The sequence below is a fragment of the Cygnus olor genome, chromosome 5 (assembly GCF_009769625.2).
Source record: "Cygnus olor isolate bCygOlo1 chromosome 5, bCygOlo1.pri.v2, whole genome shotgun sequence".
NCBI classification, from domain to species: domain Eukaryota; kingdom Metazoa; phylum Chordata; class Aves; order Anseriformes; family Anatidae; genus Cygnus; species Cygnus olor.
The window spans coordinates 45,794,230-45,819,974 of NC_049173.1; the positions used below are offsets into that span (position 1 = coordinate 45,794,230).

At 35.9% G+C, this 25,745-nt stretch overlaps 1 protein-coding gene across 1 annotated transcript in view; it reads left to right on the forward strand.

Annotated features, from left to right (window-relative positions):
* NPAS3 (neuronal PAS domain protein 3) overlaps positions 1-25,745 on the forward strand; it is a 614,752-nt gene that overhangs the window by 533,579 nt on the left and 55,428 nt on the right. The window contains 1 exon segment of the mRNA XM_040558338.1: positions 21,623-21,741. Coding sequence (XP_040414272.1) covers positions 21,623-21,741 — 119 coding nt within the window.

Here is a 25,745-nt window from a genome sequence, read left to right on the forward strand (position 1 = left end):
AGTATAACACAAATAATGCACTATAAACTATTTTATCCAATGATTTTTAATTAATTAGGCATTGGAAACACTACCAAAACCCAGCAAGAGAATAAGCAAAAGCGATTTGAACACATGTATACTTGTACTAACATTTGGACATTCATACATATCATATTCAAGGAAAGGTTGGACTTTGTGCTTAGGGACATGTTTTAGTGGGTGAAGGGGATGGTTGGGCCAGATGATCTTGGAGGACTTTTCCAACCTTAATGATTCTATGATTCTGTGGTTCTGTGATCCATTTGTCGAAGCAGATAAATAAAAAGGGTGTCACTTGTGGCTCCACAATTAAGAATGCAATGAGATTGGGAAGTTTAATTATATCTTATGTTAGGTGGGATAAATAAATATTTCCATGTATATGATACTATACATATGACATTCTCCCTCCTCCCCCATCTTACGCAGTTTTAAGATAATATGGTCAATAACAGTCCTTTTAATTTTGGAGCATCACGTTGAATATTAAACTAAAAGCATGCAATCATTTAATAATCTTTTAGGTTAAAAGTTTAGAGAATTCTGAAAGTGGATCTGCATAATGATAATACTCTATTCCATTTTTTTTGAAATGAGGGCATAATGTGTACATTTCCATCTTGTATGTCTCAAATTCAAGGCAGCTGACTAAATTCTGACCTTGTTTTATGGATATAAATCTTAAGTAAGTGTACTGAAATCTTTGGTAATATTCTGCATTTGCTCCCATGAAAACTGAGAGTAGAATTTAATCCCATTGCTATAAAAAGAAACTGGATATTACTCCTGGGAAGGTTAAAAGCATTCTATCTGATATCACTTCACATTGAAAACTGTATAATAATAAGAAAACAACTGATAGTTCAGACAACTGAAAGCAAAGAGTAGGTAGCTAAATATTGTAAATAGATGGATACTGGGTTATTTTTTATAAATTCCGTCTCAGAGGATTACTTCATTTATCTTTTGAGAGAGACTTTCTCATTACAAGAGGTATTTCACTAAAAAATTAATTGTTTATTAAGAATTAATTAAAAAGGTTAGCATGGGACTATCTGATCAGGGAATATCAGTCTCAGTACTTTGAACTTGCAGGTGCTGCAGTGGTTCTAGTTAAGACGTTATATCAGAGCTTTACCTCATTGCAAAGGGTTGTGTCAAGAAAATCTTTAATATAAAAATAAAAAGCAGTTCATGCATAAAGCATGACGCCCTGAAGCATATTAGATCTGTTTATCTCTCTGTTTAAAACGAACGGTACCTGGTATAGTTTACATAACAAGGCAAGGATCAGTTTGATAAAGCATTTATATCACCTGGGGAACATGCTGGCTCATTTCCTCAACACCTTTCCACATGACTTGTTCACCAGCAAGTAAAATAGCAAACAAAGTTTTAATAGGTCAAGAGCAGAGTACGTGCTTCTGTTAAGAGTAAAAATGTTTCAGTTTGCCTTTGTCAAATGCCTCATATTTCATGCCTGGGTCTCTGTAGCTGATCACTGAATTATAAGTATTGATTACATCTTTTGTAGACAAATACTTAATTGTGTTTTATCATTTGCAGCCTTAAATATACTTGTCAAGTTAAAGCATAGTGCTTATTTGGTATATAGAAAATTTGTAAATTATCCAGGGGGGCCAAATAAAGGACTAAGATGGACTCTGCCCCACAGATGCAGTGGCAAAGCTCTAGTGACCTCATTAGAAACAGGATTTCACCTCAGAACATTAACATTTTTGGCAAATACTACAGTATAAATATGTGAGTTAACATTTGAAAACACTTTTTTAACAAATGAATTTCAATTTAGTTTGCAATTAAAATCTGTTGTTAGACTAACAGATTTTTTTTTGTCACTCTTCCATTTTGTTTAATGTAATCCAGGATATGAGTCACATTTGCTTGTTGTTTCTATATGTGAAGCAAATACTGTAGCTGCTGTTTCTGTCATAGCACATCTGCTCTGCTGAAACTGCAAAATGATAGATAAACACATGGACAGGAAAAGAAATAGATGAATAACATTTTGTAATTCTTTTTTTCAGTGAACAGTAATCATCACCAAATGTCTTTGCAGTTCAAAGGCTATTTTTGTTAAGCGGACATACGTGGAGCTTCCATGCAAGCTATTGTAACTTTTTGGTATTTTTATTTTAAATGCTGAAAAAATATTTTTTCTTCCAACTGGCACTTTCAGGACTGCATAGTAAAAGCAATATTGTGTTCATCAGCTATCCCATAACAAAGGAAAAAAATGTTCAGTGAAGAGAAGAATTATTATACTTTGCCTTTTCTGAAAGTTCAACAGTGGAATACATCTTCCTTAGAGCCTAATTAATAACAATTTGTGATGCTTTTATGCACAGATACAATTCAGAGTATCTGTTCACTATATATAATATAACAAAAATAAGCTGATACCACTTACAGGATATGTATCTAGCATCCCAGTGGACATAAATCAGTAATTGAGCCATAGATAAATAGATTAGATGTGGCAATAGGAAGGGAAAAGAAGCTGAGAAGAAAATCCACAAAAATAATTTTGCAAAGCTTGTCTTATGCTTTCATCAGAAACTAAGGAAAATAATCTGACAAGGGCAGGAATCAAGTCATCTGACAAATTGTACTTTGCTTTTATCAGACAATATAATACAGCAAATGACACTAAAAATAATAATGTACTGCCTAAGGACAGGGTAGTAATACTGTGCCTTTTATTCAGAAGTATCCAACCCCAACAGCCTTTATGGTAGCTTCTTCATACGCTTCTTCTAATCCCACAGGCCTGTGCACTGTTCACCCCTTCCTTCCCGCAAATTATACCTCCCTACCAGACACAGGGAACCTAAGAGAGATGCTTAAATGGCAACTGTGTTGTCTGCACAGATCAGTGTTGAGGTCTCCATATGCTGCCATGCAATTTTTAGACATAAACTCAGGAATGCGTGCATTACACGAGCTTAGAGAGCTGTGTGTCTGAGCAGATCCCAGCACTCGGAGGTGCTCAAGCGGGCCTGAGGAATCTGTATGTAGATGGTGGTTAGTCAGATGCTTTTTCTGTAGACTCTCTTGCATGAGGGTTCTGTAAGAGTCCATGTTACCACTGACTTCTAGTAACTGGCCTGTAGATGATGTTGGCCCTGGTACTACTGCCCCAACAAGAGACTCTCGGGTGATTCAAGTGTGGGGCAGAATGTGGCATTGAAGCAGAGAGACCTGAGCATCTCCTCTACTCATTCCCTACTAGTCCTTGGAGATGCGTGGGGTGTAGTCACTTGGATGAGATAATTAGGGAAATGGCCCAAGGTTTGGCTGAAAATGGCAGAGTAGAGCTGTGTGCAGTGTGTTCAGCAATTAGGTGACACAATGCATACAGAGGGAAAAAATCACCAGATGACTGTTTCTCTTGCTTCCTCATGTCACGTGCCCCCTCTGGCTCCATGCCTTAGGAGAATATGATATACTCCTCAGACACCTGCCCCTGTTGCCATGCTGTATGTCATTAGGGTTTCTGCCCTGGTATTGCCTTTTGCTGCTTCATGGTGCTATCCCTGCATGACCTAAATGTGGATGTACTCAATCCAAAGGTCCTTTGCATTATGGAAGCTTTGTGTATCGTTCATACAGTTCAACATAAACATAATGGTTGTATAACGAGATATGTCTTTAAAGGAACCTTTTAAGACAGATTGGTGTATTACAATTACATTATTATGATTCCATTTCAGTGCATTAGGTAAGGGGACTACTGGCAAAAAAAATGTAACGCGTACCTCAAGTAATAGCTCCTAAGTCCTTTCTAATGTCCTGAATAAGTGACCTAATTTTCAGAAGTGGTGAGAACCAATTCGTCTCTCACGTGATTTCCGTGACAGCTTCCAAGTACAATTTTAAAGCTGAGTTGCAGGATCAGGCCCTGCTATTGTCAAGTGAGGTGAATTAAGGAAGCTGCTTATTCCTCTGAACTGCTCACCTGTGAACTGTGTGAATCAAACAAAACTGGGCTAGGATTCCTGTATTAAAAAAAAAAAAAAAAAAAAGGAAAGAAAAGAAAAGAAAAAGAAAAGAAAACTGTGCCAGTGAAATTTAGATCAGCAGAATACAGTTTGCCATATTAGAATTTAGTCACAAATCAGCTCCAGAAATACTGCTCTAGCAAAAGAAAAAAAAGCCACATGCTGTTCATAACAATAAGTGGTTAGGGCTTCGCTTATACACTTCCCCTGAAAGATGGAAAGAAATGGTCTTCTAATTAAACAGTTGTTCACAGAAATCACATCCCAAGAACTGAAGGAAAAGAAATGGAAAACTCATGATTGTTTCTTTTTATATTTTAGTACTATGAACTGAAATACAGTTTATCACAAAACTGGATTTTTCTTCATTTCAGCCTCCTGTTTATAGTAAAAGAAAATTACATCTTAACATAAAGCTATGAATCTAGTTTTAAATTCTTCTGATGTAGAAATGCCCTTCATACTCTTCAGATGAGCCTTGTTAAATATCTAGCTCCCTCTTCAGCCCCTTCCTTTACTTACAAACCTTATTGCAGTACCTACAGTTGTGCCCCTGGATCTATATCTTTGTAGTTCGGGCAAGTCTTATGTGCCAATTCTAACTTTTAAACTCTCTTAACCACAAAACTGATTCATTGGCTGTAAAAAGCAAATCAAAACTTAGATCATGTCTTATTTATCTGTGCAGTTCTCAAGTTTAGTTACTGGATTCCCGGTTTGCTCAGCAGCTCTGTTCCACAGGAAACTATCCTGCTCGCTTTTACCTTTCCCCTTTTCTTTCAATGGTTGCATTGTATGGGCTGAATTTACTGCCGATTTTCCTGAAAGGAAGACAGACTATATACCAAGTATGTGGGCTTTGTGTGAAGCTGCGCTGAAGTTATTCACTGAAAGCCTATGCCTACTGTCCTTCTGATACCATAGTTTTCCAACCCAGACTACAGGCAAGCAGCAGAACATTTTAGTGACACTTAAGTTGCTTGCTGCTGTAAATAGTTGTGTTGACTAACTGTTGAGTTTCATTCTAACTTTTGTCAATCCAGAATTGCACGCAGGCACCCATGTGTTCTGGAATGTTAAACCCCAGCTCTGGAATGCATGCAAACTTCAGGAAGGAGTATTGTTATTTTGTAGGTTGTTACTACAATATATAATACTTCCCAGACTGCAGGATTTGACATATGGTTTGGCAAAAAAAAAAAAGGGGGGGGGGGAATCAAAATCAGAGGTGAGAGCAAGCTGCGCTTCTAAAGTTCTCCTGTATTAAAAGTCCATCGCTATTCTTCTTTAACATGACTTGGCTGCTCATTCACATCACATCATTTAACCAAGGTTTGGCTTTCTCTGAGGAGGGGGACATACACATCCATTCTCACGCGGTGCTGCAGCTTCACTTTGGCTCCTCACGTTCAAAGTCTGGGACAGCAACGTAGAAGCATTACCCCCAGAATGTGAATGGTGCCACTGTAGCGGCAGAAGACAGGGACCATTGACGTGGCTGAAGCCTCTTAATCTTCTTTGATATATGCCTGCCGAAGCATATCTTATGTCCCAAGTCACTTGTCCAGGCGTGAATGAGGCTGTGCAGCCATTTTGACATTGTAGTGTGCAAGCACAGAGAAAGGCAGTCATTGTGTTCAGGCTGAGGTCTGCTGTTTGTCATTTATTAATATTATGGCAGTTTATGCCATATAAACCCTCTCCAACTTGTGAAATCTCTTTTGAGAGATCACTATTAGCAGTGTAGTCCAAGGGTGTTTGCTGTAACTGTTTGATATTTTTGTAGGCATCAGTACACTCATCATGGAAGGTTCTAAATAAATTAATCAGCAATATTAATAACATCAGTTTTTATGAACATACATGTCCATGTTGTACAAATATCAGCTGATCCATTTGCATGAGTCACTTATCTGCTAACAGGGAAACTTGATGGTTCATGATTTTGCATGAAAAGTTAATCACTGTCTCAGTGGCTCCATTAGCATTCAATGAAATGGACCTTCCTTTGAGAACATTCAGTGAGGGTAGATGGATGTGACATCTACAGCACACAAAGTATAGCTAACAAAGGAAAAACAAATGAGCATTGCTTACTTGTTCAGCATTACCTTTAGGAGGTCTTCAGAGATTTTGCTCTCTGTGCTAATCTTATGTTGGTGACTGTCATATTACATTAGCAAATTTGATCTTTGTTAATATGATAGAAAGTTGCTAATACAATGAGACTCATTATATTAACAACTTTTGCATCATGTTAGCAAAAGCAAAATTTGCTAACAGAATGCAAAAATTACCAATATGATGAGGTAATCATTATCATTATTCTAACACCTGATTATATTAAGCAGCTACTAATATTTTTATATGAAACCAGTACTTGCACTCTACTGGGATTTTCTAGAAGGAGAATTGGGGTACCTAAATAGGAAAGTGTAAATATTTTTAACTACAGATTTTTAGAGAATAATTTTCTTTTGTACTGTGATATAAACATCACCTAATCAAAGTCATTCTGAAATTAAATTTCTCAACGTGTTAACTTTTTTTTCCTCCCTTGGAACAGTGAACCATATAAAGAGTATGTCTGGACTAAGCCAGTAACAGAGTATAAAGAGAATGTGGATCACTATTGGTTTTATATCACCTTTTGGCTTTGAAAAGTAATTTCACGATATAAGTAATACTATGCACTATATAAGAACTGACTTACAGAATATTTCATTAAAAGTCATTCATTTCACTGTTACAATTTTTATTCTTCGTAGAAAAAACACAGGTATTGTAGAATATATCTTTATGTAAGATATATAGTCTTTTCTGATTACCTTATAGTTGCTCATTAAAAATGTACCGGAATAAAATTACCAGACTAAAATTTATATAATTATATTCTAAATATACAGAATATCATCTGATGGCAAAACCCTTTGATTACAATATATAACATGCTACATCTGCATTATAAGTTCTTTGAAAACAGCCTGTTTATTAGTCTCTAATAAAGCCTTCATTCCTATACAAGCTACTTAACAATGTTTTAATTTTAAAGATCAGTTGTAAAGATTGAGGAACTGGACTTCAGCATAGAGTCTTCATGAATAATCTCATAATGGTAAAGGGCAAGCTTTACAAACTGCTTTCTGCCATGTAAGTGATAGAGTGGGAAACAGAACATTTTGACTGTGTATGCAGGAAAGGCAGACACCTTACGCCAGCTGGAGGATGGAGCTACTCAGTTATGAAGAGATGTTGCACTTGATGTTAAGTGCATTCAAAGACTTGTAATGACTTCAGATGATAGTAATTGAATATTTCAGTACTCAGAGTAGAGTCTTGCTAGCAAGACGTTCACCACAGACTTGGCTTCGGAATAGACTTCTACCTTAATACAAAACAGCTTTAAGTTAAGAGATATTCATGTTTTGAGGGGATACCTAAGGAATTCTTCTGGGATTTCTTTTAATCATATAGATCATATAACTTCTAATCACCTGAAGGAAAATGTTGCTGCTTTTAACTTCTACAGAAAGTACATTCTAGAGAATGTTCTAATTTGAAGCCAACAACTGAAGGAAAGAATGTCAGAGTTGTGTATTCTTTCTAGAGAGACTCCATTTTTTCTGTGGTACTGATTGCTTAGAAACCACTGTGGAATTTGAAAACTGGTGGTGGATGAGCAAACAAGAGAGGCATCTTTTGCCATAGATATTTATATGAAAGGGGAAATTCTTAGTAACAAATGAATTCATATAATATACCACTGAATATTGTGTATCTATCCTGCTAGCTTTTAGAGTGGCTGGTACCAAATATTTCCAAATCACCTGTAAAATATACAAAGTTATAACTGTACCATATATGTTGAAGCATGACCCTTAATATGTCATGTACATTTTATTATATATAATGTAGTATGGTTATTCTTGGCATCCTCAGATATTTAGTCATTCTTTTGAAGTTATTTTTACATATTTTGATTGTTAATTGCATGAATTGCATGTTGTAGAAGAAAAATTATTTCTATTTATCACCTCTAAACGTGTTTGCCCTTCAGTTTATTGGAAATCTCCTAGTTCTTACATTATCATCTGTGTATCATTCATTATTTACATACCTTTGTCACATCACTTCTTATTTACCTGCTCTCAAAGCTAAATATTTATAACCTCATTAATCTCCCTTCGTATGTGCTTCTATAATACTTTTTCTGTTTCCATTTTTAATAGGGGATGACCAGAACAGAACTCAATACTGACTGTAAAGCATGTACTATTAATTTACATAATGGCATTGTAATATTTTCTTTATTAATTTAAGATCAATTTTAATGTATTCTAACATCTCATTTAACTTTTTAGTCATGAAGGTCTCCAGACAGAGCAGATGTTTTCACTGAGATATTTCCATTTCCTTTTATTGCCTAGTTATAGTTATTTAAAAGTCCTCAATATATGGAAGTAGTTTCTTCCAAAGCGTGCTACATCTTGCACTCGTTAGCATGAAATTTCACCTATTGCTCTGTTCTTCAATATCTACTCTGGTCATTCTTTGGGTCCTACTCACATTCCTCTTGATCTTGTGATGGAAATCACTGCATTTTAAATCTTTCTACACTGACACCCAATATTCAAGTAAAACACATGGCAGGTGGGAAATCTGTGGATGTTTGCCATTTATTTGCTTATTTTAGGTGTATGTTTAGCGTGAGCGGGCAAAATGTTGAGACTGTCCCATAAAAAGAGAAGCTAATAATCCAGATAGGTCAAACCCAAAGCCAGATGCCTATGCCTCATTCTATCCCTCTTTTTACTAATACTGAGTCTGAGGTAGATCACATACAACTTATGCGGAGAGGGAAATTGTCTTTTATTTGTTCGTAAGGATACAGCATCAAGTAAATTGTAGTATGGATGGAAATGTCTTATGTATCAGACAGTAGAAGAAAATAAAATGCTGGAGAAGACATAAAGTATAGAAAAGAAGAAAAAAATGCAATGTTGTGGAAGTAGGTATCAGTGAGGGGAAGCAAGTATTTGTGTAAACCATGAACACAGGTACTATTCCAGTTTTTAGGCACAAAGTGAAAAATTTTTAAGTGAAAGTAATCTTCTGTAAATACATAAATAAATGTATTTATATGTGAACATAAAGTCAAAGGTCAGACCCAGCTCTGCTTAAAATTTACCAGTAGGAAGATACGCTTCTTTCTAATTTGCTTTCTTTTGTATAAGCCTGTAATTTTTGTCTTGGCACCCTAATAAAGCAAGAATCCTAGTTAAAATATGTAATATTTATTATCTATTGGAAGGGATGCACATGGATGTGCTTTTCAAATTTCAAATTGAAATCATCTGCATTGGTACTCTTCAAGGACAGAAGGGTTAGCTGGCACACAGGTGGGAGAAGAGTTGCTCATTAGGGAAGGTTTGTTATATGGTAACGTATAATTAAGGTAACGGTCACAGCCTGTGTGACAGCAAACACTCTGGCAGTCGTTTGATTGCTGTCTGGGTCAGGAGATCAGCTCTTTCTACAAGATGTATCCACATTAGTGTGTTAGTGAACAGGTTAGAAAGCAAATTACAGCTGCCTTTCTTAGGCATATTACTGTTGAGGCTCATCTTTTTTTTTTTTAACTGTACATCAGCAGTTAATACGGCTTCTGAAGACTTCATGTGACAGGTTAGGCATTTATCCTTTGAGTAAACAGTAATCATGGTGTGAAGAAAGTGGGGCATTGGAGATTTTTCCCATTCTTTGAGAATTCCATTCTTCCTTTTTAGTTTGCTCCAAGGGCTCTTTGGGGATACATATATTAAGCCCTTTAAATAGTTCATAATAAATCTTTGTCTCAGGCTGATTCTGACAGTTTTTTAAAGAGTCTTTTAAGAGAGAATCCTCAATCATTCGTTAATCCATGGGGTGATCTTCAGACTGGGAGGAAAAAGAAACAGTGCAAGCTCCAGGGTTGCAAAAATACAATGTAGAAAAATTTTAACTCAGAAAAACTCAGGAAATACTGTACTATAGAAGTTTCACCAATCATACAGTGTTCTGTTTGTGTCTAAATGATTGTTCTACAAGTTACTTGGTTAGCAAACACTGGAGATAGAAAAATGAGATTTAAAAAAAAAAAAGTATTGTTATCTGATTATTATCTTGATTTTGGCTTTTATCACTTAAAGTTTGAATTGAAAGGGTGTTATGGGAAAAAGAAGCCATTCTCATTGTTTAAAATAAAGCAAATAAACAGAAGTAACATTCCTTATGTTAAGCATTTACTTATTCAAGGCTCGTGATAAATCTGCCAAAATACCTGCACAGTGGGTTGATTTTTAAAATGCTGTTTCCTGTGTAATATGACAGATTCTGATTGTGTCTGTCAAAAACCCTCTTAACTCCACAGTGCAAAATAAATAAAGAAAGGGGAAAAATAATAAAAGAAAGATGTCCAGTTCATTTGTTTTCAGCAAATAATTTGAATGAGTTGCTTTCTAAGAATTATGTATGGCTGCAGTCCACTGGAGCTACTGTTAGGTATTTGTTGTAAGCAGACTTAAGTCTGTCACTTTTGGAGATACTTGTTCTCAATTCTTGGTGAATTTCAATGGCATGGTGTTTGTCATTATTTTAGGCATTTTTTTTGAATTCCGCATAAGCAAAGAAATCTATAAAAGCTAATTTATCTATAGTAGGAGAAGCCTCATAATGCATCTTAGGAGCGTTGTTGCCCTATTTGTATTTAATATGCTGCCCTGAGGAGAAAATGCTGTAACAGGAAAAGGGAAGGAATAGTAATAAAGGACAAAGCTATAGGGAAGCATGGATAGTTTGACTTCTCATGCCTTCTGCAGCCACGAAAGTGTATTGGAGGTGGACTGCTGCTGGTTGCATTACCAACCTAGCAGTGCATCCCAATAATATCAGCTGCTATTCCTCTGGCAGCAGAATTAGCAGCCTGTCTGGTTCTGCCTAGCCTGGACCAGGTCATGGAGTTTCTGTATGACAGATGAGAGAGAACAGTTGCAGTTATATTAGTTGTGCAGTAGTAGAAATGGTCCTAGCATTCTGAAACAAATTTGGATGCACAGTGCTGAGGACATAAGTATTTTCATGTTTAAGTAATGGTTCTATTCACAGGATATTTTTAAGTGTTACTTGTTTGGGGCAAGGGATGGGAAAGCCTTTAGTGTTGTTGTTGTTCTTCTTCCATTATTTTTTTCTATAAAAATATAGCATTAGCCAAACTTTTTTTTTTTTTGACAGAGATAATTAAATTCTGTCTAAGTATATGAAACGATACATTTTCTGACATTTTAAAAGTGTTGTTTGACTGTCTTATGAACTATGAAGCCGTGCAGCTGGAGAAAGTTGTTCATAAGGTACATTAGGAAAAGACTTTCTACACATCCTGCAAAATCTGCAGTATTTTCATTTATTCCCCAAAGAATCTGCATTTTATCGTGACAGTTTCCCAGGGTCAAGGAGTTAGCACCATACCTGTTGCTGCTGTCCAGTAATGAAGTTATCTGTGAGCCAAACATTAAACCCTATGGGGAAAAACCTTCTCACCATTTATATTTGTTCTTTCCCTCAACTGTATAAGGTTTTTAAGCCTGACTTGGTTTTGATTATTGAACTGTTCTAAATTACCTTAAAAGTTGTTTTATAAAGAAGATAGTTTCTTGTCATCAATACTTCAAAATACTTGTGAAGTACCAGTTTGCATTTGAAACACATCTGGAGAAAGTTCAGACTTGGAAAAGGGAACAGTTTGGTTGAGCCCATATGACTGAATTCCAAAGAACAGGATGGAAACCTGTTTGCAGTTTTAAACAGGAAATCACTAATAGCAAACATGAATCCAGATACTTGCTGTGTTTGAAAAAACAAAAGGTCAAATGATGCCAGTCTTGCCACCTTTTTTCACCAATTTCACTGTACAAACAAAGCGGTAGATCAGGTGGTCCTCTGTTTGTTGTTACTAAACCAGTAAGTGTTTGCCATTAGTAATGATCACTCTGTCTTTGCACATGTATGCTTGCTTGGTTTAAACATGTGCCCAGTAGCTCCATACTACCCCAGAAAGGTTATACAGCAAGGTTACACAATTTGTGCAAAGTGATTTTTTGGCAGGATTCTGTACACATTGATACAGCAATTCAGGACATACTAGCAACCAGCTACTGCCCTTGGTTAGGCTGCATGGAAGATTCATGTATATAAAATAGTGTATTAAAGTAAACTTACAAAAGCAAAGAGCAATCATTGCAAATGTAATTTTTTCTTCCTCTTTGGGATTCTAATTTTAAAAGCATTAAAGAAGACAGCTGCTCATGCTGTGATATGCGCTAAACAGCCTGAAGGATGGAAAAAAAATATATTTGTAGCTCATAATAACTATTGACCTTTCTGATATACAATGTTCTCTGTGTTAGCTATTCTGTTCTATCAACAGTGAAGATTGAACATGACTTTTTAATAGAAAACATGGGGTTTCAAGCTGCTTTCACAAAGGTGTTTATGTATTGTTATTTTGTATTGTAGTACAAAGACTAAGTCCTGATGCCCTTTGTCTGACATCATGTTTGTCATAAAAAAGCCCCACTGTTACTGACTGTTTTATATGAGGAATTGGCTCGTAACCATTTTATAGTCATGATAAAAGCATTGCTCCACTAGATCCAGAACACGGGTATTGAAAATAGAATCCCCAAAATATCCCAGCAGCACAAAAGGTATTTTCCAAAGAAATAGTTTCCTCAAGTGGCTATATTTACAGGGGTATTCCACTAAGATTTAAAACACTCACTCCTTGTATTTGTACTGTTTGTTCCTTGGCATACACAGTCTGCTACATAACAGCTTTTGCTGGATGTCATGTGCTCTCAAAGACTATCTTTATGATACCCCATTTTTTCTCTTGAACTTTCCTGCTGCTTAGTTGCTGAGCACAGAAACATCCACTAGCAGCAGCTTGACTTTGACACTCGCGTATGTTTCCCTGGAGAGAGATCATACACACATCGCCTGTGAGCAGCATGAGGTAACTCGCCTGCTCTTCTTTCCCTCAGGGAAAAGCTTCACCAAAAAGCACCTCCCATTTGGCACATGAAAATCTGGAAAGCAACCTCTTTATTGTGCTTTTTAAGCCAAGCAGGCTGGCAATGTTAGGCAACATCAGAAGGTACATTTTAATGTTTGTTGAGGGTTTTTTTTATGCCATGTGCTGGGAAGGTACTTTAGTGGGCCATTATTGGCAGCTCTGAACCACAGTTATTTTCACAGCTATGCTCTGGAGTGTCAGCTAATGATTCACAAGTTACCAGGCAAGAGCAGAAAACTAGCAAGAGAGGAAAAAATACCCTCAGCTGATCCTTCTAGGGCATGAAAGAGGGGGACCAGCAACAGCATTTAATGGCAGTTTTGTCCTGAAATAAAATGTTCAAAATTATTTATAAGAACTTGCTCAGTGAAGATAGAGATCATATAGGTTGTGCACACCAGCCACATCTCAAAGACAATTTAGAGTCTAGTTTTTTGCTCCTTACAGGCCCATGAAGCTCTCAGGGAATTCAGTGAAGTTTTTACCCTTAAAACTAGACAGGATATGTTTTTTCCTAGCTGTTTCCTTATTTCCCAGTTTCCTTTCTCCATACCCCCTCCCGAATGCAGTATAAATGTGCTATTACTATTATCATGTGTGTACCTTTCCTAGCCATTGGATTTGTTCTGTTTAAAACTTTATTAGAACTCTTCCAACATAAGTAAATGATAAGTAAATGATACCACTATGATAGTTTTCTTTGGGACTGTCACTGAACCTTGAAAATTTATGTGTGTTGCTAACCTCACATGAAACCAAGCCAAGAGGTCAGGTCAGATTATTCATTCCTTAGCTTAAAATAAATTAGCTTTAAATCTAAAAGCATAGAAGGAAGTTTGAGCTTCATGTGCAGTGTGGTTTATGTACCACTCACTCACTAGACCATAACAGCTCTTTTAGAGTTGTTCCGGTCTATTGGATGAATGTGGATACATTTGCAAGTGCTTAGATAATGGATTGAAACCCAGTAGACTGTAACATTTCCAAAGAGTTTCAGAGTTAAAGTTTCCTACCATGGTTACTTCTTTTAATAGCAAATCTTTATTATGTTGTTTTCAAACAGGAAAAAAAAAAAAAAAACCTCTACGTGTATTTCATAGATCACTGAACTACCAAAATTTGTTGTAAAATCTGTCTTTCAATGTTATAGGAGAAACAAAAATCTTATTCCTTGCTTTGTCCTGGCAGCACTTTATTTATAGCTCTATACTGGCACCTAACTCATTCTATATTTTACCAGATATATAAAGAATTCTGTGGGATAAAGATTACACGGGAAGTAAATTGCATGTGGTGGGAATTAATAGGCTGATAAGACATATTTCTAGACTAGAAGAAATGGAAGAAGCAGCAGCAGAAGAAAGGAAGTTTTGAGAGGCTTTAGAGTAATACTTTGTCCAATAAAGAGTAGTTAGATCACTTTGGTTCTGCAAGAATAGTGGAACATTCCAAAATTTCTCAGTAGATTAAGAAGGAAAGTCTATCAGTGAGTTTTTACTTTAGTTTGTCCCACATAACTACAGTCAGTACATGGGACTAGTCTGGATTAAAAAAAAAAAAAAAAAAAAAAGCAGGGTAAGCTCGTTATTGTTATATATTGTTATATTGTCCTATATTGTTATAGGACAGCAGTTCAAAATATGGCTTATGCAGGTGCATTGTTCTAGGTGCCCAGAATATAATATTCACATAGTAGTGTTTGCACTTGCAAAATCTGCAAACTGAGCATTAGCAATCACAGACAAATGAACTTTACTCATTAAAGTTGTGTTGTGTATGTGTGTTAGTATGTGAAACTATAATTGAATTTGTGACTAACCGCATGCACACATTTCCTTATTCATTTGTAAAAGAGTGTTAGGATCCTTTAGATTATTCTGGCGTACTTTTGCCATAAAAGTAGTTAGTGTTAAGTCTGGTTTATTTTGGGGAACAACACAAGCACATTTCAATTGTTGGTGTAACCACATATACCAGACTGAATTGTGGCATGTGCAATCAAAGCCCTAAGGAAGAGACACAAGATACTAGAAATGATAAAATAATAATCAGGAGCTTGACTGAAGTCTTTTCATAGCATTACTAATTACTTATATAGGAGCTAGGCCAAACTCTGATGGCTTAAGTTGCTTAATTGGTCACTCAGAATTCATCCCTGAAATGAATGTTCTACTTAACGTATTTCTATTAGTTTGTCCCATTGAATTTTATATAGTCAAGCATTGAGATTTTCACTACTTCCTTCAGAGGAAGTTTTCAACATATCAAAAAACAGGATTAACTATGTAAATTAACAATACTAATCATGCTCTGTCGTGGCCAGGCAGTTCAAGTTAACATATTTCTTTGTAATTCTAAGCTCTTGTAAATCCACAGTGCAGGAGACAGATCAGATATTAAACCTGTTCTACCTTTTTGGCTGTTGTATCTAAATTCACTGCTACTCCACTGATTTTTCAGAATGCACGTACTTTTATCACATTGAAGACAGAGGCTGCATGTATCTGAGCTAGTCACTTTTTCTCCCAGTTTTTGCTTAACGTATGCTCCTTCAAATGTGGACTGTAGCCTTGTAATTACAGATTTGAGTTGTAAAAATAATCACATGTATAAATATAGACATTGTTGAAAATGTAAAAATTATGAAAGAAATATACATAAGGCTTCAATATCAAATTATTTGTAAGAACTAAATATTTTATATAATGACAATCTAACTGAACTAACCTGAGATACCAGCTCATCTCATCACTTGCTGGTTTGGAAAACTTGGAGGGATACGGAAAACAACAACAACAAAACAACCACCACCAACAACAAAAGACCACTAAAAGAAACAGCCTTCAAGAGAAGTCTGATAGGGTTTAAAGTTTTTATGCCTTCAAGTTTCTAATAGGCTTATAGGTCATGAAAAGTGAATTGTCTTCATCTTGGAGGTAGAATGACAAAAAAAAGAACGGTTATCTTGGCTGAAAACATTACTTAGCAATAAGTTCTTTAGAGGAAGTCATTGTTCTTTCCATTTATTTTGGAGAAGCTGCCTTGAGCCTTCCCCTTCTCAGTGAGGCTTTGGCTAGTACCCAGTAGTATTCCCATCGTATAACGGAAAGATGAGAACTAAGTCACCAAAAGCCTAGGGTCCAATTCTTAAGTTCTTCAGCTTTTCAGTATATAGCAAAACTGAAAAGTTAAGAGTCTTAACAAGTTCTATACAAGTACTATGAATTCCTCCAAGATCAAAATCTGGTTAGTCTGTTCCTGTTCATAACTGGGACAGCTTACAGCAAAAATATTATTCCTACAGTTTATACCTGTTAGTACTGTGTAATAGTATCGCCTTGGAAGAATGAACTAGCATCTTCTATGCCGCCTACAACATTAATGAAATAGTTCACATAGTCTTCCATTTTGCAAGATTCTGAACAAACCAGTATTAGACATGTATAGAAGTTGTTAGCTCTGTGCCCATCAGCCCTCTTCAGGTACACCTTAGTCATTCATCCAAATAGTCCAAGAGTCTTCAGGACCTTTGCTAGACCAAGTTTTAGCTTCCAGTACTTGCCCATGTTCAGCCTGCAATCAGATTGAACCCATTTCACTTAAAACCATGCATTTGCACATATGCTAACAATAATTTCATAGTAACTTGCACTTACTAGGAATAAATTGTCTTAACTTGAAGCTTTTGAATTGTATTTGTTGGGCTAGTAGGTAGAAAAATTAGTCTTTTAGCTTGTAAAATGATCAAATTTGATCAGTAAGTTACTAAGAGAGAATGAGCTTGGAAATGGTACTTTTTTGAGAGTCACATTTGTGATTAAAAACACACTTTAAGAGGCAATATAAGAAAACAGGACAGTTAACTGTCCAAGGTTAAATTTTCCTAGGAAGTCCTTTAATGCCTGATTACAGGCAATAAACTGCACAAAAGAAATAGAAGTATTTGCAAAGATGCGTCTAGTCTGACTGAAAACCATAGTTTTATATTACCTAATTATTCATCTTAATATGATGATTCTCAGTTGCCTGTGCAAAGAATTATCAGAATTTAAGAAATATGTGAAGTGGTTTGCAAGTGTAGAAGATGACATGAGAAGAGCACTCCCTTTTTATTACTATTTTGTATGTTCTCTTATTTCTCTTTTAAGAGCTGTATATATGGTGTTTGAAAATGTCTCTTAAAAACTGCATAGGCACCTGTTTTAAGGAAGATAAATTCATACCAAGTAAAACTTCCTGAAATGATACCAAATCCAGAATTTCCTGTGCGTTAAGCCATAAGTCTTTTTCCCACCAGCCCACTCAAATTCCCTGTTAGTGTGTGGTTTTCCATCTGTAACTTCTGGTCCTCCTAAGAATGAGAAGCCTATCTTTTATCTGTTTGTCATGCAAAAAAAATGCTATTTTTCTCCTCTCAATTATTTTTAATGCATGTGAGGAGGAAAAAAAAAAAAACAAAAAAAAACAGAAGTTGGTGAATATTTATTCAGGCTGCTTTGGCAGCATTTTGTTATTTAAGACATAAATCAAATTTGGAACAACTTCTTTCCTGGGGGACAAATTGTTTATCTGAATTTGAATGTGCTTGTGAATCAGTCATAGAGATGATACTTGTGCTATAGCTGTGTAATAGCAATTATTTGCATTGTTTTGCTCTATAGCATGAAGTTAGGCTGCACACAGATGCTGGAGTACATCTGCAGATCATTGCAGGATCAGAGCCATGAACCTCATTCCTCCAAATAATTATGTGCATGTTTATCTCTCAATGCACATTCCACCAATGTCAGAAGAACTCTTCCAGCATATAAAGTTAAATGATAAATGACTGTTTTGTGGGGTCCAAGCCCAAGATTATTCCCAAGCCAAAGCCCATTGAAGGCTCAGAGCTGCAATGCTGGTTCACAAAGAATGACTTAGGAAGAGTTAACTACATAATTTTGTGAATTGGTCACTAGTTCATACTATCTCCTCATTTGTTTCTGTGGTTCTTAATTAATGTTTTAACATTTATGGCACTTTTGTATGGGTATAGGGGTTGCAGTTTTATGCCCTTCAAAACAGACAATACACTCTTTGTGTCCAAAAGTCTCGTACTGCTTTAGCAGCTTTGGGAGTGGAAAGAAAAGAGGTTTATTCCTTTAGTAGTACCTGACGAAGAAATTTAAGGACACACAAAGGCAAGCACTTTCCCAACAGAGTACACAATTACCTGTTTTGCAAAGACAATCCAGACTTACTTTTTATACGTCTAATCTTGACAGTGTATTGTGTTTTCATTCACACGCAGTGAGCATTGACTTTTATCATATTATTAGCATTCTAAACTCACAGTTTCAGAGGTTTATAACTCAACAGTAGCTTTAGACTCAGGAAATTCAGCCCAGGAGCACTATTTTTCAGTACAAAAGACAGCTTCAGTAACTACAGTATCAGGTAGAGTGGACCTTGTTTATTTCAGGCTTTTTTTAAGAGTATAAGATTACAAATTATAAACAGAACAACAACTGAAAACCAACTTCTTGAAAAATGAATTGTTATGGAGTTTCATTCTGATATTCCTCAGATTGCTAGCCTCCTTCGACATAATTTGAAAAAAATGAAAAGGCTGAGGGATAAGCATTTAAGATCAACTCCTGAGAACTCATGATGGACCACATTCCATATATTCCTGTGCAAATCTCATTGACATCCATAGATGTGTTCTGTACAGATCCTATTTTTAAAATCTTGCATGCACAATCACAGTTAGCATTGTTACAGTATCTACCAGGGCTGGGTGCAACTCTGAATGCAGATTTGTACTATCAGCCCCAATGGTTCTCTCCTGAGAGAAATTCAGAAAGCTGTTCATAAGCTGTTCTGGACTTTTAGGTAACTAATCCCATCTCACACATACACTCTCAGGTACCTTTTGTTAAAGAAAATCAAACGCTTCAGAATACATATTTATATGATGTTCACTGTTCCACTACGCTGGATAAATTATATGCATTTTATAGCATTCACTTACAGAGATATTTAGGTTTTGTACCAGTTATAGTAACAGCAAACTAATGTTAAGCTCATGATATAAGGTGGCATAAGCCCAGAAAACGTCAATTCCATATACATGGTACCAGATGTTAGCTGTTTTCCTTTCTTTCATAAATCTGTATGAAAGGGAATTTTTAATTTTGATTTCTTGGGCATGGTACATATGTATTACAGCCAGATCATTTTTCAAGCATGAGATATTGTCTATTTAATTAATGTTAGTTCTATGTGTTTAGGTAATTACCATTAGAACACATGAGGACATATTGTACTTATTGCTTGTGCTAGAGCGTAATGTGCTGGACTACAACAGCTACACTTGTTAACCTGATTTTAGCGTTTCTTCACACAGCAGGAAGCACCCATGCTATGGTTTCTTAATGTACTCTTTAAGTACTGCACTGGAGAGTACTGTGTAATAATAATAATTAATAATGATCCTAATCTTGCCAGTACTGCTACTAGCCTGGTGACCCTGGTTGCAGTTTCAGGGTTCCACTACCCTGTGCCCTGAAACACGTATCTTTCCTTTCAGAATTTCATTTCTTAAGTGATATTGCTGAACAGAGATGAATTTTTTGAGGACGGGTTTGTTGCATAGATTCTGATAGCTTCACATTTGTTCAGGTCTCCAAGGACCAGCACCAATAAATGTGAAAGAGACAACAGCAGAATGGCATACTTTTCCATTTCCACCAGGATGAAAAAAATACTCTAAATTAGGTCTAACCTTAAATGTATAATCTGTCCTTGGAAGCAACAGAAGGAGAAAAAAAAAAAAAAAAAGGAATATAGCATCTTCAAGCTCTTGGCATCCCTTACAAGAAAAAATTGGTTCTAAGGGTCTCTGATCTTGTGTTTTAGTAAAATAGAACTGCACGGCTGACTGACAGTTCTGATCTAAAGCATTTACGTTTAAGTTTTGATCTCTCTGCTTTTGATTAAAACTAATGAGCTCATTTAATTCAAAATGGGAATCTCTGATAAGAGAAATAAGGTTGATGTGATTGGATTAGAGGGGCAAATTAAACTCTTAGAGCAGAAGTTTGTGCTTATATAGTGTATTAAAAAGCTGTTGGCGTATTATGGCGTGTTAGATGATGAGAAAAATTTCATAGTAATTCATATTTAATCAGAAGAAATGAAAGTACTAAATATAACATGGCTCTGCTTTTCCCTTGAGTGATAAAGAGCTGTACATTTAAAATGACATCGAATTCATGCTCTCTAAAACAAAAAAATCTTGAGAGACACCAAAGAAAGGAGCACTGTTGTCAGTTATTTCATCACAATAGACCTGAAATGTCACAAACACAAGACAACGTGACCACATTAAAACAAGGACAATTTGATAAAATCCTTAGCTTAAAAACAAGGTTTGATGTTTCTGTTCACTGCATAACAAATGCTTATTAAGTGCTTGAATACTTTCTACTAGTAGCTGGGTTGGTTCTCCAAAACAATATCAGAATAACTTCAAAATAACTTTTTTATTCAGCATTCATTACTTATTGAAAAAGAAAGTGAGTTAAGCTCCATTAATACCTGCTTATTGTAAGCCTACTCCAGAATTTTCCCATGAATGATATTTAAGGGAGGGGTAGGGAAGTGTTGGTTATCCGGGCAAAAAATAGCATTAATAAAGATTGTATAGGGAATATTTTGGTGCCAACTGTTCTTTTATCCACTATTTTATCGCAGTTTATACTAAGAGTATTTGTTTATTATTTTTAAATGGTTACAGTTGAGGAAGTGAGAAGCATAAGTGAGATCTAAAGTTTCAAGGAGGATGTTGGACAACAAAAACATCCCATTAATGACTAATTAGTCACCAACAATTAAAAAGTATGATGCTGATGATAATCATCACCATCATCATAATGCCTCACTTACCTGAGTATTTTTGCCTGCAGGCTGCTTCAATTCTTTATTGATAATAATTAACCCTTAGTAATGGAGAAACCAAGGCAGCAGTGACTTATCGTAGATGTCACTGCAAGAAAGGAATGGAGTCTAGGGGATAAAGATCTGAAGAATTTGCAGCATCTTTCAGCAGATAGAATTGCCTCGGTGACGCTTTGCCTTTTCCAAAACTCTGAAGAAGTCCACAATTTTTAAAAAGATGCCATAACATGGCAAAATAATTCAAATCATAGCAAAATTGTGCAAGAAAGAGTTAATGATGCAAATCTCTGTTAAAAATTCTCTAGGAAAAAAAAAAAAACCTTCAAAATGAGACTGAGTATACATATATTTTTCAATTTATTTTTTTTTGCTAAGTAAACGTTTTCTAAACGAGGTAAATTGATTACAACACTCTTAGCATCCATCAGTCATTTATTTTTAGTGAGTTCAAGGATTGCACCTGAAAAATAACTTAGAGGGGATGTATAAAATCTAAATTATGTGTATATGTATTTTTTCTATTCCCTAGTGGAATCTACAAGCCCCAGTTTACTAACCACTGACAACACTCTAGAGCGCTCTTTTTTCATCCGAATGAAATCTACACTGACCAAGCGAGGAGTGCACATCAAATCGTCAGGATACAAGGTAAGGATTGCACTGTAGCATGAAATATTGACGTCTTTAAATCATGTTCCTTTTAGTATCAGGGATACATTAATATTTAGAGGAAGGAACTATTTCACATTTGCATGTTTCATTCCTTTTGTTAAAGAACGATTAGTACAGTATTTCCAGCCTACAGTTTGGTAGTGGTACTACACTTCCGTTAAATTGCTTATTACAATAAACATTGATTATAGCATGAAGGCCTTCAAAAGAGCAACACTTTCAGAGTAAAGGTATATTTTACCAAAGAAGGTGGGTCACAGTAACATCACTTTTGCTTAGTGAAATTACTACTCATTTAGTTAGACTGTTAGTTTTTTGGGGGGGTTATGTGTTTTCTCAGAAAGGTAGAACTTCTCCATGCAGACAATTTTCTATTTAGGTTCACAGCTCTTCTGGCTGAAGAAAACAACAAGCCATAATGAGTACTTTTCCACCATTTGTCTTTCATTGTCTGTCTGAGGGGTATCTGCTGCTGGGGATCATATTTGCTGGATTTCTTACTCTTTTAAGATATGAAACTCTCTTGTTTCTTATCAGCAGTAATCTCATTTTTCTTCAGTCATATATCGCTTATAGTGCCTGTAGCTATCAGTGGCTTTGCAGTACGCTAAAACTAGAAGCAATAGCACATTTTTAACATTGTCAACTTCTGGAATGAAATATGTCATCCATTAAGTATTATACAAGATAAAAGAGTGGTGCAAGGAAACATGTCTGAGAAAGTGTGTGTGTGTGTTTAGAGAAGGTGCTCATCAACACTCATTTAAAAACTTTCAAAAGCTTTTTTTTTTCAGTTTTCAGAGGAAGATTTAGAGGAGCTTTGAAGTGAAATTCCCCAATTCACTCATCCCCAAAAATTCTCTGTGAATATGACATCAAGGTAGTCTATCTGAGTAGTAAAACTCTCCTGGTAGAAATGCCTTTTTTGCAACCAAATGAATGAGAGTCCTTCTGTTGGATAGTTTCTGCATCAAGATGATTAAAGTAGTTGCTAATGGAATTTTAGGTACAAATGAACAGTTCCTTAAGACACCAAAAGTTATGAGCTGGTGACTGGTTAGCTGTCAGCAGCTGAAAGAATGTATTCAGTACTTGTTCATGCTGTCAGGTTTTCAAGTCTCAGAAGGTACAAGACTGGGAGTTGTACTACTAGTCTCAGGAGGAAGAAAAGGAATGAAGTGGTCAGGTTATGTGAGTTATTCATTTTCATGGTTAAGCATGGTTTATCAGGTCTAGGCCAAAGTTAGATTGGCAGAGAACTTCAGTGGATATTTTTGCTGAAATAATAATGGGAAAAATTAGACAATTCATCTTTGGATTTTGCAGTCTGACAGTTTTGCCAAATGTAGGTGAGAAAACAAGGAAGGCACTTGAGTAACTTTGTCGTCTCTCTTCTTGGACTTCTGACAAACTTATGCTAGTCCAGCACCAAAACAGGACACGGGATTGGTACACAAGTGGGTTTTTTACTTGTTACAGTACAGTTTTTGAAATTCTCGGTAGATCGTTTACTCAAGAAAGACACAGTAATGTCTATCATATAAATGTAATTTCTTTTCTCTTTTAAAACCTGTTGATGTCTCATGGAAACATTAAAAACCACAACTGATGAAATGAAATTTGAAAGATCAGATATCATTTTTGGGCAACTTCCCCTAGACACAAAGAATGCAGAAAAAGTAAAAATATAGTTTACAAAACTGTGTATAGCTAAAACATTCATTTTTTTCCCAAACTTTTCCATGAGGAAGTAACAAGTCAAGATGAATAAAATTGCAGAAACAGTGTGCAAATCCTAGGCAGGTGCAGATACAGAGGTATAGTTCCTTGGCTTTTTGATGTTTAGGAAGATTTTGTAACTGACAGTGTTTGACTTCTGCTGTGTCCAATCACATAAATTGCACTTTGACAGTTTTTCAAAAACATGGTTATTGACACTCTGTGTTCTATGGAATGATAATTATCTACAGCTTTGATGAGCCCCACTGCCTATTAAAACTGTATATTTATTTTAGATGAGTTGGATCGTGTTACTGTCTTCTTAGTGTACTAGGTGAGCATAATAAAACTCAACTGCTATAGTGAATGTCAGTCATACTCTAAGGAAAGTTACCAACTTATTTATTGATTTATGAAAGTCCAGCACTAGAACGAACCTGAGGCCTCTAGAAATAGCTTAGGTATGTATTTTATAAAAATTAGTAAAGATCCATGAGCCTTATGGATGTACAGCTATAAGAAATTATCAAAGGGAAGAATAATTACGTAATATCGGCAAAGCTCATGGGAAGAGCTGGCTGCATTCTGTGTCAGAGGGCCCTGGAAGACCTTATTCAGGAAGCAGTATGCCAGCTGGGGCCATGAGCAGCAGAGTTCCTGTGGGAAATCCTGGTGGAGCAGGCCAACTCAGGAGCTGCTGCCTCACACCTTCAGAATATACTGAGCACTGAATTTTCCCTTCCTCCTCATCTTCCCTTGAGCTCCTGTGTCATCATGGGAGGGTAACCATCCTAATCAAGCATCCAGACATACAACAGGAACAGTGTGCTGAGAAGTCCTTATCTTATGTGAGTCAGGTTTTAGCTTTGCCAAGGGTACACAGTTCCCCATGGATTCAGTCCTCCAGCAGTGACAAAAATTTTGCATGTTTGTGAAATATTTTTTTCTTGTTTCAAACTCTTTCTGAACTCAGAAACCACATCTTCATTTTTCCCTTGCTTTGAGAAATGCTGATGAATGTTTTCTTTAGACAGCAAATGATTGAGGTGGTCCACAAGATGCTTAGGCAATTTTCAGAATGAGTGATCCCTGCCTCAGGAAAATCACATAAAATTGAAAACAGTCAGAGAACGAGATTGATTAATCATTTGGGTTGATCTAGTCAGGACTAATTTTCTATGAAAAGAAATGTGGGAACAAAAACCACACTAATAGACTTACAAAGATCCATATATGTATACCTCAAAGAGACTTTGTTCCAGACTGTTCTGACATGAGATGAACCCTGTTTATAGTCCCTTCCTGGACTGATTTAATTACTCTTGAATTATACCTAAAGATGGAGATAATGGTCTTCTTTCCATGAAGACCTTAAAAGTCTGAAACAGGAAGGCTGCTACATGATTAATCCTACCTCTCTCCTTCCCTTTCATTTTTTTCCCAGCACTGTCCTAGAATGGGATTTTATTTATATTCTTAGTCTCAGAGCTTGTAGGAAAAGAGCTTAGAAACAGTGCTAGAGAGCTATTCACTGTTCAGTGAGTAAATCTACAATCTTAAAAAAAAAAGTCAGATAAAATGTAGTCAGCTGACAAAACACATTGAAAACAAATAAAAGGAGAAAAATGGTAATTCCATTCACTGCAAAACTCAGAATGTATTACCATTACAACTGTTGTCTAAGATACATGATACAGAGACTTACTGTTTTTCTCTGCTGTAAATATATCACATCTTCCTTTTTCTTTTGTTGTTGTTGTTGTTGTTTTCAATAACAAATACTTTTGTATTTCATTTGGATTGTTGTTGTCTCCATTTTATCTCTTCTACTCGTTTTTCTCCTTTTGCAGGTTACAATTCTGTCCACTTAGCTTATTTCACCTTCAATGTTTCTGTTCTCTTACTTTCATACATATATGTCAAAGCAAATTTTAATTGAAAACTACTTTGTTCAAGTCCACTGATACATTTCCTACTATCCTATAGTATTCTATTATATTTTGTCATTTTTGTCATTGTTTTGTCATTTTTTCTTTCATGTCAGCTTGTGCTAGGATTTTCTTTGTTCAAACCTTTAGGGTCTGTTACTAGTCTCTTGAACAACGCATAATTAATGGGTTAAAGAAGTAGTCAGCACTTCCAGATTCCCTAGTACTTTTACTGTCACCATGGCAATCTCTGAATTGGGATAACCAACATCTGCTGCCTCACCATCTCCCAGGAACCTGGCAATCAACCTTCTTGGCTATCCATCAGCAGAG